Source organism: Amphiprion ocellaris, chromosome 13, assembly GCF_022539595.1.
Source record: "Amphiprion ocellaris isolate individual 3 ecotype Okinawa chromosome 13, ASM2253959v1, whole genome shotgun sequence".
In the NCBI taxonomy this organism is placed as follows: Eukaryota; Metazoa; Chordata; class Actinopteri; family Pomacentridae; genus Amphiprion; species Amphiprion ocellaris.
The window spans coordinates 7,065,043-7,083,209 of record NC_072778.1 but is presented as its reverse complement, the minus strand read 5'-3'; the positions used below and the strand labels follow the sequence as shown (position 1 = coordinate 7,083,209).

Sequence of the window (18,167 nt, the reverse complement as noted above, 5' to 3'; positions counted from 1 at the left end):
AGGCATCTTAATTGGTGTTGGGCAAACAGATTTTGTCACAAAGTTGCAAAGGAAGCTAAGTAGCTGAATGTTCACATTGTCCAACCCCTGACCTGAGCTTCAGGGGCCGTTCCGAGACATCATTATGCTCCATTACTTTGAGTAATCGTCTCAGACTCGTCCTATACCGCAGCAGGAAATCCAGGACAGCAATTAAAAGCAATATTCTGGCAATAAAGACAGCGTAAATAAAAAGTGAGCCCTTTTCTCTGTGTACAATGATATGATAGTGGCGAGGGGTAAGATTTGGCACAGAAAGGAGCTGGTAATGTCCTTTAGCTGGGCAAAGTTGAGTTTTTGGACAATGGGGGTGTCGTCTCAGTCTTCTTCTTTGCTACAACCTGTCCCTCCTCTATAACTCTATCCCCTCGCCGGAACCCCAGAGCCCCCGCATTTCCCTCCCTCTCTGCCGCTTTCATTCTGTTTTAAAAGGGATTTTGTTGGAGGGAATCACTTGACATCATTAGTTTTGGAGAGCGGCCACCATGGCAGAGTTGCTTGTCTTGGCTCATGAAAACACATGTCAGATTAGCAGCAGAGGACTTGTGTTTCAACCTCAGGTGAAAGGTCTGCTGTGAGGTTTTCTCATTTGTTTTTTTTCCCTACTGTTCTTCCTCTTGTCTTTTCTACCAGTAAACCAAGGTTAGATATTAGTCACAAATTATTTTTGATCACTGACTTGTCTCTTTTTGTCACCTTGCTGTAAAGGCTGGCTTCACAGTTTACTATTACTGGTTCTATAAAATCATCTTCCCACTTGATCTTGTACTCACCGAGTAAATCAGATCATGTAACACTAGACAAAAGTAAAATAGTAGTGACACCAAATACTAGATGTGCTTGAGCCCCTTTGAATAGTAAAAAATAAAGACAAGAAAAGAATGTGTTTTAGGTTTATCAATAAAATGCATGAATAGATGGTGGGTTTATCAGATGTAGGTGATGGGAAGATGTCCATTAGATAATATCTTTTACAGATTTTCATTTTTTTTAATTTACCCAACCATATCTTTATCTATAGCACAAGTTATCCTTTATTTTACTATTTCATGCGATACACAGAATAAAACTCATTCTTTGTTTGTTTCCTGCACAATTCCTCTCTTGGAAGTTCAATTAATGTAATTCAATTGCGGCTTTATTGTTTATATTAGGTTGAAAACTTGTGTTCCATAGTAAAAATGTTTTCTTTATAATCATCTACAATATGGGCAGAAAAGACACTACAGTTTCTTTCTTCATGTTGCTACTTGTGTTTTCCATTCACAGATTTGAAAGAAAGATAATAATAGAGGTCTGCAGCTGCAGATGTTGTGAATATGATTCATACATATGGATTACAGTTACCTTGATTCATGATTACCAGAAATGTGACTAATTATAATTAGCTGCCTTTATTGTGACTCATGGCAGTACGTAACAGCCACGTTTGAATTACATACGGTTCCCTTTGACTTTCTTCTTTCTGAAGCGTTTACAAGCTGCTGATAAAATTCTTTACAGTCTGATCATTGTTTTGTTTTGAAGCCACTGGATTGATTGATTCATCTGGAGGGTCTAAAACATTCTTCATACCAAAAGTGCAAGTAAAATCAAGTGATAAATCAACTGATTAACTGATCCATCGAGCAGCTACACAGCCGACTGTTCTCCCATAAATAAAAACAACCTCATGGGATGTTTCGTCAAGTCAATCCTACCGCCCATAGTTATGTGTTAAGTGACCTCTAGAGGTTTGACTCAGCAGTAGTCATTGAAATGCCTCAAAATGACATCAGTTTTAAACTTTCAAGTGACGGAGAATTCTAGCTGTTGTATTAGTTATGATGGGAGTTAAATAGGGAGTCATTTAATGTAGTTGTAGAGTTCCTTGTAGGAAGGCTGGAGTGGATCAGTCAGTTAATAAAAGATTATATTTTAAGTCCACACTAATACGTTTTCCTTTGAAAAAATGTTTTAGAATCGAAACAGCGTCTGTCAAAACAAATATTTTGCACTGTTTCAGAAATAATGCATAGTACATGCACTGCTGGCAGTCATGAATGGGATAGGTCGAATAATAGCTTGGCTCCTGCACATCTAGGCACCAAGTGAAATTTTTAAAATGCAGAATTACAATTATATCTCAATTTATATTTGCAACACCTGTAATTTGTTATCCACGTTTAATTAGGGTCTGGTATTCAAAGATTGTGTCTTTGTTTTCTTGCAGAAAATGGTCATGATAGAAACATGGTGAATCAAGGAAGCACTAAAAGTAACTGATGTCATGTCAGTGTCTCCTCGGTTCTGTTCCACGCTATTATAGAGTTTTGACCCTAAAACAGGGTCAGCAGCATTTCTAAAAGTCTGTTTTAGGTGTCTTTATATTCAGTTCAATTCAGCTGTATTTATATAGTGCAGATTCCCAACATTTGTCATCTCACAGCCTTAGCATAGTAAGGCACAGAACTTACACATTATAAACAAAGAACAGAAAATCCAACAATCCAAAGCTGCCTAATGTGCAGCAGTAGTGTGAGTTTTAGGCATAAATGTAGTGAACATAATGTGGATTTTGTCTAACAATCATGGGTCTGAATATGGAGAAAGTGAAAACAGACATCCCACATTCTCACATTGCACCTTGTTCAAGTTAAAACATTTCAAAATTTTTAACAATAATGCTCCGTTAGCTTGCAATAATAATAATAAGTGAGTACGCTGCAAAAATGTAATTTCTTAGGTTTTCATTCATCTATGGTGACACATACAAGATTTGTAGAATCACAAAAAACGCTTGTTAACTTTGAGCCTTTCAAGTGCAGAGGAGGATGGATGTTAAGGGGATAAAACATGGAGAACACGAACCATTTCAAAACTTTAAACCACCTGTTTATTACTGTAATAATAATGATGAAAGTTCTCTGACCTTAACGGAGAACTTCTTTTAACACAAACCATAATTTCACCCTAAACCTAACCACATTTTTGTGCCTAAACCTCACAAAACGCTTACTGTAGTGTTGTCAGATCAGAAAAAGATTATTTATTTTTATTTGATTTTTCAAAAATGATCTGCTGCTGCCTGTAGGTTTAGGGACAAACAGCCTAAATGATGATTTAGGCTGCAGCGGCTTGTTGCTCTGTAGTGGACCGTACAAAAAAAGACTGCATCAACATTCATCTAAGCCGTGTCTCTCCCATCTGACTCAAACACACACAGTCAAACACACAACACTGAGCTCTGTTGTCACTGCTCACTGCTTTTTTTTTTTTTTTTTATTTTGATGTGAAAGTTTTGATGACAGCTTAGCGGTTCTGCTAATAACTAACCAAGGTTGAAGATTAAATAAAACAAACTAACAAGAAATTTAACAGGATGATGCGATGACAATGACATGACGGGGAAGAAAATGAGAGAGTAGAGAACGCCGGACAATCTGTTCGCTAATAAAATCTTAGCTTTGAGTGCAGTCACTTTGATGTCACAAACCACGTTAAATTAGAAGACAAATCAAACCAGTCCTCTGTCCATTACTAATAGCGGCACACCAGAGACAAACTATAAAAAGTCTAATTTATAAAACTGACTATACCTAAAGAGATAAAACAGTGTAATGAACCCTTTAGTTTGTCGTTCTCTGATTGCATCATCTCTGTTTAAAAAATCGTTGTTGTGTCCTCATATTTCCATTACTGGAAAAAGGAAAAAAAAAAAAAAGGCGTCACAACTTAAAAATTTGGCCTTGATAGAATCAAGCAGCTTCTGCCCATTGGTGGGAAAGTGCTGATTAATTGTGTCGTAGCCCTGTGAGAAAGTACGCCCAGCGCAAAGCACTAATTATGGGCCCTGCCTGGCTGAGAGAAAAGGGGGCAAAACTCTCAACAAAGGCTCATCTCATATCTCAAGACAATGAGGAGCCAAAAGAATAGGAGAAAGGAGAAGTTAATGAGCTGTGTCACCTGGCATCTGTTGATGCTGGGACAAGGACGGACTGCTGTGTGTGTCTGTGTGTTTGTGTACATGTGAAAGAGAGACAAAGTTTTTATGTATGTTTACATGCGCTTTCCCAAGTTCAGCAGTGTGGGGTCTGCTTCTTTCTGCAGCGTTACCCGGCAGACAGGAAAATGCAGCTTGTGAGCGACATAATTCAAAAATATGAATTAAAATTTAAATATTTTATCAAGTATTTTGTCTCTGTGTATTTGGTGCCAAGTAGTCACCATGTTGAGACTCTTTTTTGCAGAAATGTATCATAATACATGTTGTGAAGCTTTCTTGAGGTAACTGTTTCACTCTGTGGTTTGTTCAGCCACAGTAGCTGTCACTCAGATCATCCTATATGTTCTGAACAAACAATGATGTTGTTGCTGTTTGTAGTGAAAAACACAACACTCACAAAGAAAACACGTTAAACACAAAGCTAATTAAACCATGAGTTGTTTCAGCACTAAAGGCTTGTGTGTAAATGCAGCTGTAGGTTAATCTGAGTTGGAGGGTTTTTGCAATATTTTGATTATTATCTACAATTAAAAAAAAAAAAAAAAAAAGCTCTGTTACTGCTGCTGCTCTTGCTTTATTAGCTGCCATACATGTGTGAAGTTATGATAAACGCATCTGCAGCATCAACTTACCAAGAAAACCCAGAGACAGGTGTAACTCCTGGTGGAGTCAAATCCCAAAGAGTCACAGCTGCAGCTGTAAAATGTCATGAACTGTAAAATAACACTATAACCCATTTATTTATGGGGTACCCCGGAGGTTTGGGCGGTTAGAATACAGAATGAATTCAAGCCTAAAAAATGTTAAAAGTAAAAAAGTGTCTCACATTTCACAAAACGCAATCTAATAACATTTTTTTCTGACCCAAACTGACGTTTAGACATCCATGTCTTTATGATGACTTAGAGGTCACAAGGCCAAACTAAAACAGTCCTGTCGCTAAACTACAAACGTTTGAAACAACTTGAAGCTGTCTGGTCTTTAAATACAGGCACTAGAGTGAAGTAGCATTTATAAAAGAATGAGTAATGTTTTCTAAAGCAGTGGTTTACTTTAATCAGTATCTTTCTTGAACAAAGCAGTAAAAGTCCTGTCAGTACTCAGTAGAGAAACTCTAAAAAATGCTGATTTTATTGTTTAAAACACAAAATGTACAGTTATGTAGATGAAGATGCTTCACAAACAAATTACAGCTATTGGGCCGAATTTCAACGATCAATATTTCATGTGATCTTGAAATAAAACAGAATAAGGCTGACACAGTACATCTGCTGACCTTTAGTTCTGATTCCTTTTTCATAACACGCTGGCCACATGTTGTTATGAGGAGAACACAGAAGAGGTCTGGCTTTCCAGAAACTGTATGTACAGTAAGCACATTTGTAATCCTGTGAAAACACAACTCAACCATGTATTCAAAAATACTTGGAGAATCGCAGAGAGTTTCCCCCTGTGGATTTCAGTCATGAAGGCGACCAGTCGCCTGTGGTTAGCGTTTAGCGCGAGTTAGACAGGCGGTAGCTGTGATGCTGTTTTGACAGTAAATGACGTGATGTGAAACTGCATTTAATTGCACAAGGTATATTATAGCTTAAACGTTATTTTGTTTGGCTGCAGAAGTTTGTTTCTGACTGACCCTGAGGGACAATTTCAGTAATATTCAGAGAGACAAAACTTCTTTCATGTCTCATACAGAATAAATTTCTGTTGACAGGGCTAATTGTTAAGTGTGTGGTTGCTGATCTCGAGGCCAAAGAACCACTTTTGGTTGTCCCACTGAAATTTGTGTAACTTATTCAGAACCACAAAGGTTTTCCCAACATTGACACTGCTTTCTGGTCATACTGTACCCATTGTGCAGCCCTTTAGTGTGCTGAGATTTTCTAATAATAGAATATAAACTACTTGGCAAGCAGGACTGCATTTAAAGATTCCACCTCCTTTGAAAAGGGGCCGGGCTTTGCAAAAGGGAATTCTATGTTTCATTTTGAAGTTATTGGTCCAGTTCCAAGACCATCTAGCCTCCAATGATCAAAGGTTGAGTCAGAGAAAAGCCTAGCGGGAGGCTTATGCAAAAATGTCGTCTCCTTATTGCGAATCGGCCGACATGTTGGAAACCATTGGCGCTCGTTTAAATGTCAATATACCCAGATGCAGTTTGGCTGTGCTTGGTCAAGTTTGAAGTATGTGGATGGAAAAAAAAAAAGAAAACCTTCTCGCTCGCATAAATAGAATTTGGAGGGTTTCGAAAGTTGCATTGATTAAATTCCAGAACCAAAGCTGATTTTAACTCCCAGTCTTTTGGGGCTCCAAATATACACAAAAATGGGGTATTTATTTCAGCAAGCAGTAGAATGGAAGTTTTTTTTTGTAGTTTTATATATGTTTAACTTACTGCTGGGACACATTTAATATATATCATGCGCCATGTTGTTTTTTTCTCAATAACATGATCTTTCGTATACAGAGGAGATAATAAGAAGTTAAGAGGGATAAAGAGACATAAAACATTCCTTAAAATCCTGCAATTATCTCAGCTTCTTCTCTTACTCTCAGCCCCTTGTCAAATGGGAGGTTCAGTGCAGATCCATTACGTTAATGGCGGGCCGCTGGGTCGCACATCAAGCGCTTTGTTTCCACCTTTAAAAGCAGACCAGACATTGAAAATCCCATGACAGGACGGGGAACTTCTAGATCTGTCGGAGGTAACTACCAGAGTGGAGTGAAGGGGGGGGGGGGCTGATAGCATCGCGAGGAATTTAAACAAAAGTATTTTTTTCTCCCTCAAAGCCGCCATCTTTCAGTCTGACGGTTACTGTAAACATCATTCCTGCACACAGCATTATAAGACATGCTGCTCCACATTCCTTCGGCGCTTTTAAAAGATGGAGAAATGTCTAAAATATTGTGTGTGTACTGGTTTGGAGGATGGAGCATTTACATCAAAGTGAGTTGTATTTTCAGCGTCCAGGCATCATTTGCGATCTCACCTCTGATGGTGATTCTTCACTCGTGGGCAAATGTGAGTTTATTTTTTCGTCTTGTCACTGAAGCTGCAATGGAACAATTACACTGATATTATACGCATATTTTATGGTACTAAAGATCACATTTTACTTCCAAATTTTGTTTTATAATTAGATACTGATATTAATGTTTTACAAACTGTGTGAACTCTCATGGCTCTTCACAGTGATATAAAAAGCCTTCCAATATGTTGCAATGGCCTTTCTCAAACCACTGACCTTAAAAGCAGTCCTCACACTTTGGGTTTGTATATAAAAATGCATACCTTGGCAGTATGCAGAGAAGGGAATGTACTCTACTCTCTTCAACCGTTCTCTACCTGCAGCATTTCTCTTTCAGGCAGCGTGATATTCAGCACGCACATCCTGAAATTCGGCCCTAAATTGGGAAAATAAAAGCATTTCTACCTGTTTCCATGGTGCAATAAAGACATAAAATATGTTTTAAAATATAGTCCTCATTTTATTAACAGAGGCCAAATAAAACTCATCACATTTTATTTACAAAGGGAGGCAATAAATATCTTAATAATAGTCATAAAATTATTTTTTGCTTACATTTGTTTTTTTTTGTTTTTTTTAAAAATCATAAATGTGTCATGTTGTTAGTAGCAACTCATACAAAAACCTGCCATCTGACAGGTAGATACATACTACTGGTGAAAAGAGGCTGGAGTTTGTTGTCAGTCAGAGAGGAAAAAAAATGACAGAAGCATAGACTTCTTCCCTTTAGGATTCAGACACAAACTCGTCCACGTCGCGGAAAATATTCCCTGAATCCTTGACAAGTTGGGTTTTTGAGGAAAAAGCTTTAAATGTCAAATACGAAGTGACGAAGGGTGGGTGGTGTACAGCATTCCTGTCCGGGAATGACTGATCTGACAAACAAGCACGAGGGCTACGTGTTCCCGAAAGCATCTTTGAGACTGTCTTCTAGTGAGAGTGAAAGGAGCGAAGATGAGCTCACAGTCGAAAGATGATTTTGGAAAGCGGAGGGAAAAAAAAAAGCCCGGTTCAAGCTCAGAGTCGACTGAAAGGTTCTTGAGATTAACTGAACGCAGACAGCGCGACTAGGTAAAGATAAACAAAAAGAACAAGGAGGTAGAGGAAGTCATCACCAGCCCCAAAATACTAGCTAGAGCTCACACTCAAAGAATCGAGGCATCCTTTCGTGGAACAGCTTTAACACATGTGAGCTGACGGGAGTCGGAGGGGGGAGATGAAGGGACTAACATCCGTCCTCGAACGTGATGAACCTGGAAGACAGTGTGGAATCATGAATCACATCAGCTGTTATATTTTTTTGTTTGTATTGTCTTTTTTTTTCTTTCCTTAGTGTTTAAACAAGACCAAAGCCGCGGCGGGCGCCCGACTAGTCAAAGCATGTTGCGTTTTAGCTGAATCACAGGCCCGCGTGGAAATGTCAAAGAAATCACACACAGTACTCGGAGCGCATTCCAGGAGCCACGAGTGAAGCTGAGGTTGAGAGACATATGGAAAAAAAAAAAAAAAAGAGGAAGAGAAAAGGCCTGTAAAATATTGCACTCAAAGCTACACAGTTATCCCGGCAGCACAGTGTCACCTGCGACTGCCACCTCTCTCCGTTTTATCTCCATGGTGTCTAATTCCAGTGGAAAGTATGGGATCCGCGTTGTCAGGGGCAACACAAACAAAAACCGACAGGTATTCCAATAAATCTCTAGTTGGCTGATTTTTATAACATTACGTCAGCTCCTGCTTCAGCTCCCATTGTCAAAAAGAAAGTATGCCTTCGGCCTGCAGTTCAAATGCAGCTGAGGACGACGGCGACAGGAATTCTCTCAGAGGTCCTTTAGTTTATCCAGTATAAATAACATGACAGACACGTTAGCACAATGACATCAACCCAGAAGAATCCAAGAGTTAGGAAATATTCAGTCATCCTGAAATACAAAAATAAAACATCTTTGACTTTTTTTTTGTTCTTTTTGTCTTTTACAGAAGTGAAGTCTTTAAGGTGATTCTTGTAAGAAGCTTGAGATTTTTCAGGTACAGTTTGCTTTTTTTTGTTTTTTCCCCCCACGAGGAACGCCAGCGCCATCAGTTCCTCTTGGAGTTGGGTTTTAATCGCCGAGCCCTTCGTGTCCGCTTAGTTACTGTGGTGAAACGAAACTCCTCCAGCGGATCCACCACGCCCTTGGGCTGCCGCTTCATGAAGTGGACTTCCTGCTGCCTCTGCGTGGTCCGCGAGCCTTTCTTGGGCCGCCCCTTCCGGTTGAAGCCGAGGTACCATCCTTTGTACTTGGCCGACACGAGAGCCGTGTAGTTGTTCTCCAGGAATTCCTCAACAAAGACGCACTCCTGCTTCCTTCCATCGGGCTGAAAGAATTTTTAAAAATGACATTAACAAAGCAGCAAGACCCCCTTTTTCAACTTCCACTGCCTTATTTCCATTCCATCAGTGTAATCCCCTCCTTATTGCAGGGCTTTTTGCTCCTTCCCACCGTCGCTCACAGCAAATCCAAAGGCAACCTTGGATTGTCCTTAGTTTTTGAAAGAAAAGCAGTTTTTTTCAATGAAGATAACATTAAATGAATGACAAATCCAGTCTAGACATTGTTAATGTGGTAAATGACTATTCTAGCTGGAAATGGCTGATTTTTAATGGAATATCTCCATAGAGGTACAGAGGACCATTTCCAGCAACCATCACTCCTGTGTTCTAATGCTACATTGTGTTAGCTAATGGTGTTGAAAGGCTCATTGATGATTAGAAAACCCTTGTGCAGTTATGTTAGCACATGAATAAAAGTGTGAGTTTTCACGGACAACATGAAATTATCTGGGTGACCCCAAATTTTTGATTAGTAGTGTATATAAAATTGAATTGAAATGAATCGCATGTCAACTCAGATTTGCTTTATATTTTCAGGTTTTGTGTAAATGAGTCTAAAATAGTGTGATTATGATGTTAAAATCTCATTTTTATATGTCGATAATATTAAAAATGTTCAGACAACGGATAAAGCTAGGCAGATAACGCATTTCTGAGCACAGCAGGAGGTTTGCATCATGACTGACAACACATACATGCTTTAAACTGATTGTTGTTATTTTCTCTCAGTAATGAAAACCTCTCAATGAGCTGAGAGTTCAATTAAGGTTAAATGTAACTGGATCCAACTTTCACATGACCGGTGCTCTTACACCTTTACTCTCTAATGCACTGCTGTAATATGAAACTAATGACTCTTTAGTTGAGCCTTTTTCTAGAGAAAGATCTTTATTTTGCTTTCAGGAGACAGAGCATTACTGTAGTTATTTTTTCACATTTTGAGTAACATGCCTATTAATTCCCTGTCAAGTTATAGAAGCTCGATGCCTGCAGTCAAAATATTGATCCCCAGTTAAGCTTTTGTATAAAGTCTGCAGATAGTCAAGCTTCTTGTTCTTTGTTACAAAAACCAAAGTCTGAAAACAACTTGAAAAATTGTGTCTTCAAAGATGGAGATGTGCCGGACTGCTTCTTGGCAAGGATCAGTCCCTTCTTGGAGTCACTGCTACTTGTCTGGCAAGACAATATAAAGTCCGTCCCTCTGTTTCCAGTCTTCATGCAAAGCTACGCTGACCGTCTCCTGGCTGTACACATTTCTAATTAATGGACAGAAAATCTGCAATATCAATCAAGGGTGTCCAATTGTTGCTTTAAGATATTCTTGAAAATCAATGCGGCCTGGCTTTATACTCTTTCGAGAGTTCATTTTGAGTTCATTTATTATTTAAAAGATCTTAAAGTGATTCAAATATGGATACAAGTAGGGTTATACAGGGATCTAGAGACAATCTGGAGGAATTCTATACTTATAACGTGGTCACTGAAGATTAAAACTTCATGGCAGATTTTTGGTGAAAATGTTTTTTTTTTTGGGGTAGAGTGCCTGCTATTTCTAGAAAAATGCTCCTCACGTTTGTCTCAGATCAGCAGCTCCGAGCATAAAAACCAAACCTTCAGGATGTCAGCACTGCATGTATGTTTTGAGGCCTTGTGGAGTTCAATTGTTTCTTTCTAGGTTTTATTATCGAACTCATTTTATGAAATCAATGCGGCAATAAACAGGCAAACCGTCAGTAATTCAAACTGTAAATTCATAGGTTTTTAAGAGGAGTGTCCAGGAACATTTCTAAACAAATGAGGCCGCTGTAACCAAAACTCAAAATGCATGTTTCTAACAGATGACCGTAATGAGAGAGTGAAAACTTGTGCGCTTGACTGCAGCTCCACCGGTCGCGACAGCATGAGTTATTAATGTGGCGAAATCACACGTGTGCTTGCAAAGAACACTACATGTTCTAAGATTTTAACTTCTTTTCCGTATCGAAGTGGACGTCTGCGGAGTCACATGCAGTCGTCCTGCGCTTGTGGCCACCTGGTGTGACTAAGTGATATAATTGCAATGGCATTCCTCCTAAGTGACCATTAGTCTCTCAATGCATTGTGGTGATTGCAGTCCGTAATTGACTGATCGAGTGTCAAAGGAGTAGGCCGATTACGTAATGGAAGAATGGCTGTGAGTTATCAAAGGGGTTTTGTTGGGGCGTACAAAAACAGCAGGAGAAAGCAGATCTGAGGCTGCGTTCAATTCAGCTTGGATTAAGAGCTCCATTTAAAATATTCATTTTGATATTAGAGAGAGACAATTCGATCCTTTTCTTCGTAACGCTCCCAAAAGGTACTCACCCTTCCGACTATTTTGCCCTTCTCGTTCATGCAAATGTAATGCTCGCTCTCTTTTCCTTTTATTCGAATGTGGCTCCCGAAGGTTTCCGTCTCAACAACAAGAAGAGCTGGAACAGAAAAGGAAAAGGCAGAGTTAAGGTCATGTACTGTAAATGTATTGTAGTACACACAGATGTGCTTTAAGGATTTCCATGCATTTACACAAGGATGGTCTGCTCAGCAATTTTAGGGCTCTTCTTTCAGTTTCTCCTCCTTACTCAGTCGATATTTTAAAATCTAAGGCGCAGTACTGTAAAGAATCACTGCAACAAAACCTAAATCTAACCTCTTATCAGAGGGTCTGCATGGGGCTTTCTCAGGTACTGAACGTCACACTGAAAACTTTGAACAACAGCTTCCATTTTGTGCACTATCAAGATTTAAAATCAACAAATTCTCTAAGATCGATGACATATAAAGTTGTGATGATAACCTCCAAATAAATAGATTTTCTAGCAGTTTTTAGAAGAGAGGTGAATTATGGGTCACCACTGCAAAAACTCAGTAAATTAAACGTAATTTATTCACGTAAACACACTTAAAACTATACATACATCAAAACAACAACCCCGCCGTCACTCTAACCTGACACAGCAGTAATCCCCCCACTCCCGTCCCTCATGTTAACCCCTGCGAGGTCACCTTTGTCTCCGCTCACCCTTCGACCAGCAAAGAGATCTGCCAAACATTTGTGGAGCGGTTATGTGCCCCTCAGGATTAGGTTTCAAGTTCCCTTTAGTCTGTGCTCACTCAATCAAAAAGTTAAGATGATCCATTTGTTTAACACACAGGGCCATTCAGTAGCGCTCAAGGGAGCAGAGGAAGAATAGTGGAAGGGGACGGGATGGGCTCGGGGGCAGAAGGAAAGAACCCCTCACCTCCTCCCCCATGCTACAGTCCAACCTTGGGAGAAAAGTGGGTGTTCGGTAACCTCTCTCAAAGGTGAAGGAAGGGGGGAAAAAAGTGTTCGCTCTCTTGTTCTGAGAGATTTCTGCTTGAACGTCTTATCTGGGATCCAAAGAACAGCCCTTCTTCCTTGGTTTTAGCATTGGATAGATTAATCTGGACCATTTTTGGGATCTTTGAGAAGGAACAAAATCCCACACGAGTGGTTTACACATTAAGCATTGATGTTTTCAAAGATATCCCTCTGCTTGTCAAGTTTAGGAGTCATTCGGCGACGCTTTGGCCTTCTCACTGTGAGCTGGTTTCGCACGGAGACCCAAAAATTCAACCTCAGGTATGAAGCCTCAGCCCAGAACATCAGATAAAACAGTATTTCCCTCCGTAGCGTAAGTTGTCCTTTGTCTGTGACCCGAGTCTCTGAGTAAACCACTAATGATTTGATCTTTAAAAAATGAAGAGTCTGGCAGCTGAAGGCAGCGGCAAACTTAATTAGATCGTTGAGTCATAGCTGCAGTGAAATACAAACACGAGAAGGAATCTCGATGTTGTCAATACCACTAACAAGTGGCATTTAGTTGACAAAGAAGGGAATGTTGTACTTATATTTACAGTGCCAGCACTTCGAAACCATAATCCACATAATCCACAACCTTAAAAATCTTGAAATGTATGAACGGGGCACTTGCGTAATCTCCTGGCAGCTTTCTAAATACAGGAGTTTGTTATTTCCAGAGCTTATGGTAAAACAATAATAGAGTGTAAAAGGTGAAAAGGTGTTTTTATTTGATCAGAACATCATTCAGAAGTTGATGTTTCAGTCTGCAAGCAACTGCTGCAATATTCTGTTTGCAATTTGGGGTGTTTTTCAAACCAGCCTCGGAATCCATAGATTGCCAAAGTTTAAAAACAAAAAACTATCTGATCAATATCTGAACAGTGAAGCTCTACAGTTTTAACAGACATGCAAGGATAACTGTGAGTCACTGGTGCTCCTTCTGAGCTATGTGTTCCTTTTTGTGCATCCGTGCAATATGAATAATGTGGGCCACAGCCATATATTGACCTCAGCGAGAGGCCACCTGTCAAAAAGGCTGGAAACTCCAGCTTTAATTCCAGATTGCAGCTTTTATCAGTTTAAAAGCACTTGCAGTGACCCACCATCTGCTCTCAGTGGACAACAGGCATCCGTTACAATGGACTGTTCTGGAAAAGGATTGTTGTAGTCTCCTAAAAGTAATGAATATGCTACACTAATACCTAAGAAGAGTTATAATGCCCTCCACTTTAGCTGTACAGATATGGAGTTTGCAGTCATAAAGCTCTGCGTTGAGGCAATATATTTCTTCTGTGGTGGTTTGTGGCCTTTTGCCGTGGAGCAGCGGCGACTGAGAATGAATTAGAGTGCGGACAGTATCTCGCTGAGCATTATTAGTGAGTGCAAAGGAGTTCACAGGTGCCAGGTACTGCAGCTGGATGGGGAGGAGGAGGAGGGTGGAGGGTAAGAATTGGCAAAGCCTCATGGGAAAAATTGGATCTGCTTCCACTCAAGCTCTAACAAGCAGTGAGGAAACTTCGCCTCGGCGCATCTGTGACTGAACACACTCACTCAGAGGCATTCAAGACCAGCAATTTTAGAGCCGTGAGTCAGCTGTTATGAGCAAAATATCTGCAGGGAAGCACAACACAAAGTTCTGTTGCTTTGTCTCTGTGCCGCTACATCAAAGAGAGCTTTACTGACCATCACGTTACTCATTCACCACAGCTTTTTTTTTTGATGTGAAACTGTGAAAATGTCTGTACAAAAAGCAGAGGATGTATTCGGGATTGACAGAAGAAGAAGAATGTATCTGAAGTAGTTAATTTCAGAGCTAAATCTGACAAATGTGCTTTGACATCTTCATGCTTGATGCTTAAGTTTTTCAAGTTAGCATGCTGGAACAAACATGAGATCAAACAGATTATAAATATAGTTTCTTAAAGACAATAAGGTTGTAAGATTTCACTAATTTGTAATTCCCAATATGGACTTTTTAAACCAAGAATACAAAGTTGTGTAATGTCACATGACTGGATCCTACATGACCATCCTAAAATTCCAAAAAAAAAAAGAAAAAACAACTTAAAAGGGTATTTTGCAGAGTGGCAAACCGACAAGATAGTTTTGGTCCATATTAGATACAAATTCACACCACTTGGCTATAAATCTATCAAGGTAAAAATAGAACTTGCTCTGGATACCCGAATGCTGCAGTAAACATCCACTGCATGGTCAGCAGTTTCAGCATGTTTTCATCCACCCCAACCAGTAGTTGGTGGCTTCCAGAAGTCTCCCTCCACTCTCGCACCAGCCAAACAAAGACCATGGAAAACCACCTCCAAACAATGGGTAGTAAACAGTCAAAGAGGAGGAGGAGGAGGACTCTAAGGAAGCACCAAAACCTGGCTGGCTGCTAGGTGGGGGTGGTTTCTCATCCTGTTGTAACAGACTAGCTAAAGTGTCAGGTGAGATGCACAGGAGTTCTCCCATACCATACTTGCCCCCATCATCTCCGTTGGCGTTGATTTTCTTCCCCAGGATCTGCACATGTCTGCCCGTGGTCCTGCTGTACAGCTGGTAGATCCGGACCTGTTTCCGGCTCAGGTCGTCCGGGTTCCTCGTGTGGTTCTCGATGTAAAACCTGAAATCAGCAGAGCTCTGCTGGGATTCCTGCACAGACGTGTGAGACAGGAGGAAACGGAGAGAGAGACAGGAGATGAAGAAACAGAGAATGAAAGAGAGACAGACAGTGAGAGATCGTCACAGCACAGGTGTTGATAGTAATGTGTGCTGTTGGTTTTATGGGCCCGGTGTCAAAAAAAATTGTGCTTCGGGGTCTAAAAACTGAAATAACAACCTGGAAATTGTGGCTGTGGCATTTTAGTGTTTCTCTGCTCGCTTTCATTTGACACATTTTATACGCAAAACATTTACAAGCTACTTACTATTGTATGTTACAAGACACGCTAATGAAGCCAGCGTTAGAGTAAAGCAGAACAAGTGCAAAGCCTACAGTGAACCCTTGTGTTGGGTTGTATTGAGACAGAGCATATTATGTGCCTCAGGCCATATTGAGAAACCTGTACTCCATTTCCACAAGCAAGCAAACCACTAGCAATTATACACCTGAAGCATCCAGACCTGTTGCACTATCATCAAACAAATATCTTCCTGCAGGCCAAGCAGGGTCCATAAATTAGGAAACACAGCAGGCGTACGACAAGACTGGGATGGAAAGCGGCACCTCAAACCACAAAAACTCCCTTATAGGAGAAATGTTTGATCAAATCGAACACATCTGCCGTTAAGAACTCGCCGGCCTGCTGTTTGTGGGACAGTTTAGACCTGACATTAAAACAGAGGCCATCGCAGAATCCGGCGGCAGCTCAGAAAAGCAACTGTGACCGAACATGTGGAAGAGCGAGAGGAAACGTATACTTTCAGAAGCCCTGGAATCTCACTTCACGCCAAGATCCCATTTCCCAGCTGTATGGTGTGGTAATTGCACAGTAATGGCTTTTTATGTGGCTGTTCTCAGGTGGCTAATTATATACACATTACATACCCCCAGTCCTTGTTATTCTAACTTCAGCAAATTAATGACATGTAGAAAACATGATGGGAAATTGTGGCCTCAGAAGAACAAATCCTTAAAATCAGAGAGGAAAAATAAACAACTTCTGCAAATCTGGTGCGATCCTGTCGAGGCTCCCAACATGCCTCCTCTGAACCAGGTGTTGTGCAAGTTGCGCCCAAAGGATTTAGTCCACAAAGGTGGGTTCTTCAGAAGACCTAAAGCTTGGACCTCCACCTCCCCCACCCGAGAATGAGACAGAAACCAAAACTAAAGGCATGTTTGCACATCAACTCAGGTCAAGTTTTTCCTCAGAAGCCCTACAGATTGTGTCGTGGAGCATTAAGCAGCATTTTTTGGTCACATTTTGAGAAGACTTGAAAATGGACTTGTTGGCTAGTTATGTCGGAGAATCCAGCCCCTGAACTGGGACACAGCTTCTGTGTCAGTTGACATTTAGGAAACACACCCATAACATTACTTTTGGCATCAGGCAGTGCAGAAAATTAGAGGCGGAACATAACCAGATCAAATATAATATAAAATACATAGCGACTCAAATCTGTGGTGTCAATATTGATTACAAAGTATCATGACTGGTCGGAATTTAAAAGGGTGGCGACTTTTAAACCCACCTAATGGGGTTTTTATTGGAATTTTTCTTTCTTTTAACAGCCAGCAAGTGTAAGTACATCTTAAAAAAAAACACACAAGAAGACAGAAACTAAACAGCTGACACAAAATGAGGATTAAACGAATCAAGGCCTTTACTCTCTGGAACCCCTAAAACAACCAAAACCATCATCTTAAACTCAACCTGGACCAGGACTCAACCAAGAAAACAAAGCACATTTACATCAGAACTGACAAAACCAATGCAAAAAACTGCATTTTATACATTTTTTGTTGCTTTTCTACAGACCTATGTGATATATTTACATCTGTCTTTGTATCATCATTGCCATGCAAAATAACAACATTGTTTGCTCCCGATAGAAAATACAGGAAAACTTTCCTGATTGTTTCTTTACACAGTCTGTGTCTAGTCGGTGTTCCAAAATAAACCAGAAAATGATCTACATTAGAGCTGAGCAGTTAGCACGAGAAGCAAGAGTCATAACACATGAAGAAAAAAAGGTGTCACCACCGCAGGAACTAAAGATGTTGCTAAAAACAGAAAGAAGCTGGATCAAAACTTAACACAAATGGCTCATCACAAACTCTGCTCAAATGTGTTCAGATATCAGATATCTGCATCTTCTGTTGTCAACTCTCTCTCAAAATGAACCTCAAAGCTGACGAGCAAGAAAGAAAGAAAGAAAAAAACACAACAAAACGTAGCCTAACTAGGCTGCTGAGGGATTTATCCCAAATCTCCCCATCTCTAAACAAACATAAAGGTGTGTTTGGTAGACAGTTGAATTTCATGTCAAGGGAAAGGCAAGCCTAAGCACATGGCTGAGGTGAATGCTAGCGACAACAGTTTTTTTTTAATTTTTTATCACGCTGTCTCCTTTCTTCAAAGACACAGCATGAAAACGGATATGGTTGAAACTTCAAAAGTCTGGCACTCGTCTTCACCGAGGAAGCCTAGTTGTCGCATCCATCTAAGATACACCTCGCTATCTGCTTGACACACACACAGTCAGGGTCACACACACACACACTTAGAAATACGGAAAGACACCCTGACATGTTGGCAGTGCGTTCAAAGTTAACTTCCAACTGTGGTTGCTTTGGTTTTTCCTCGTAAAATCACAACCACAGCATGACACCTAGGAGTCATTAGCAGCTCCGAGGAGCAGAACTGGCCGGTAACATTATGAGGCAACCTGACAGGAACG

General features: G+C 40.2%; 1 protein-coding gene across 2 annotated transcripts in view; it reads right to left on the bottom strand.

Moving 5' to 3' along the window:
- Nucleotides 1-7,492: 7,492 nt before the first annotated feature.
- Nucleotides 7,493-18,167, bottom strand: part of fgf24 (fibroblast growth factor 24) — a 29,561-nt gene continuing 18,886 nt past the window's right edge. Inside the window, exons 4-6 of one of the 2 annotated variants that reach the window (XM_023272598.3) lie at nucleotides 15,242-15,419; nucleotides 11,768-11,874; nucleotides 7,493-9,408 (exon numbers count right to left, since the gene is read on the bottom strand). In XM_023272598.3, the coding sequence (XP_023128366.1) occupies nucleotides 9,130-9,408; nucleotides 11,768-11,874; nucleotides 15,242-15,419 (564 nt within the window). In that variant the 3' untranslated portion in view covers nucleotides 7,493-9,129. The remainder of the gene's footprint in view (nucleotides 9,409-11,767; nucleotides 11,875-15,241; nucleotides 15,420-18,167) is intronic. The other variant, XM_035949246.2, reaches the window with a different exon arrangement.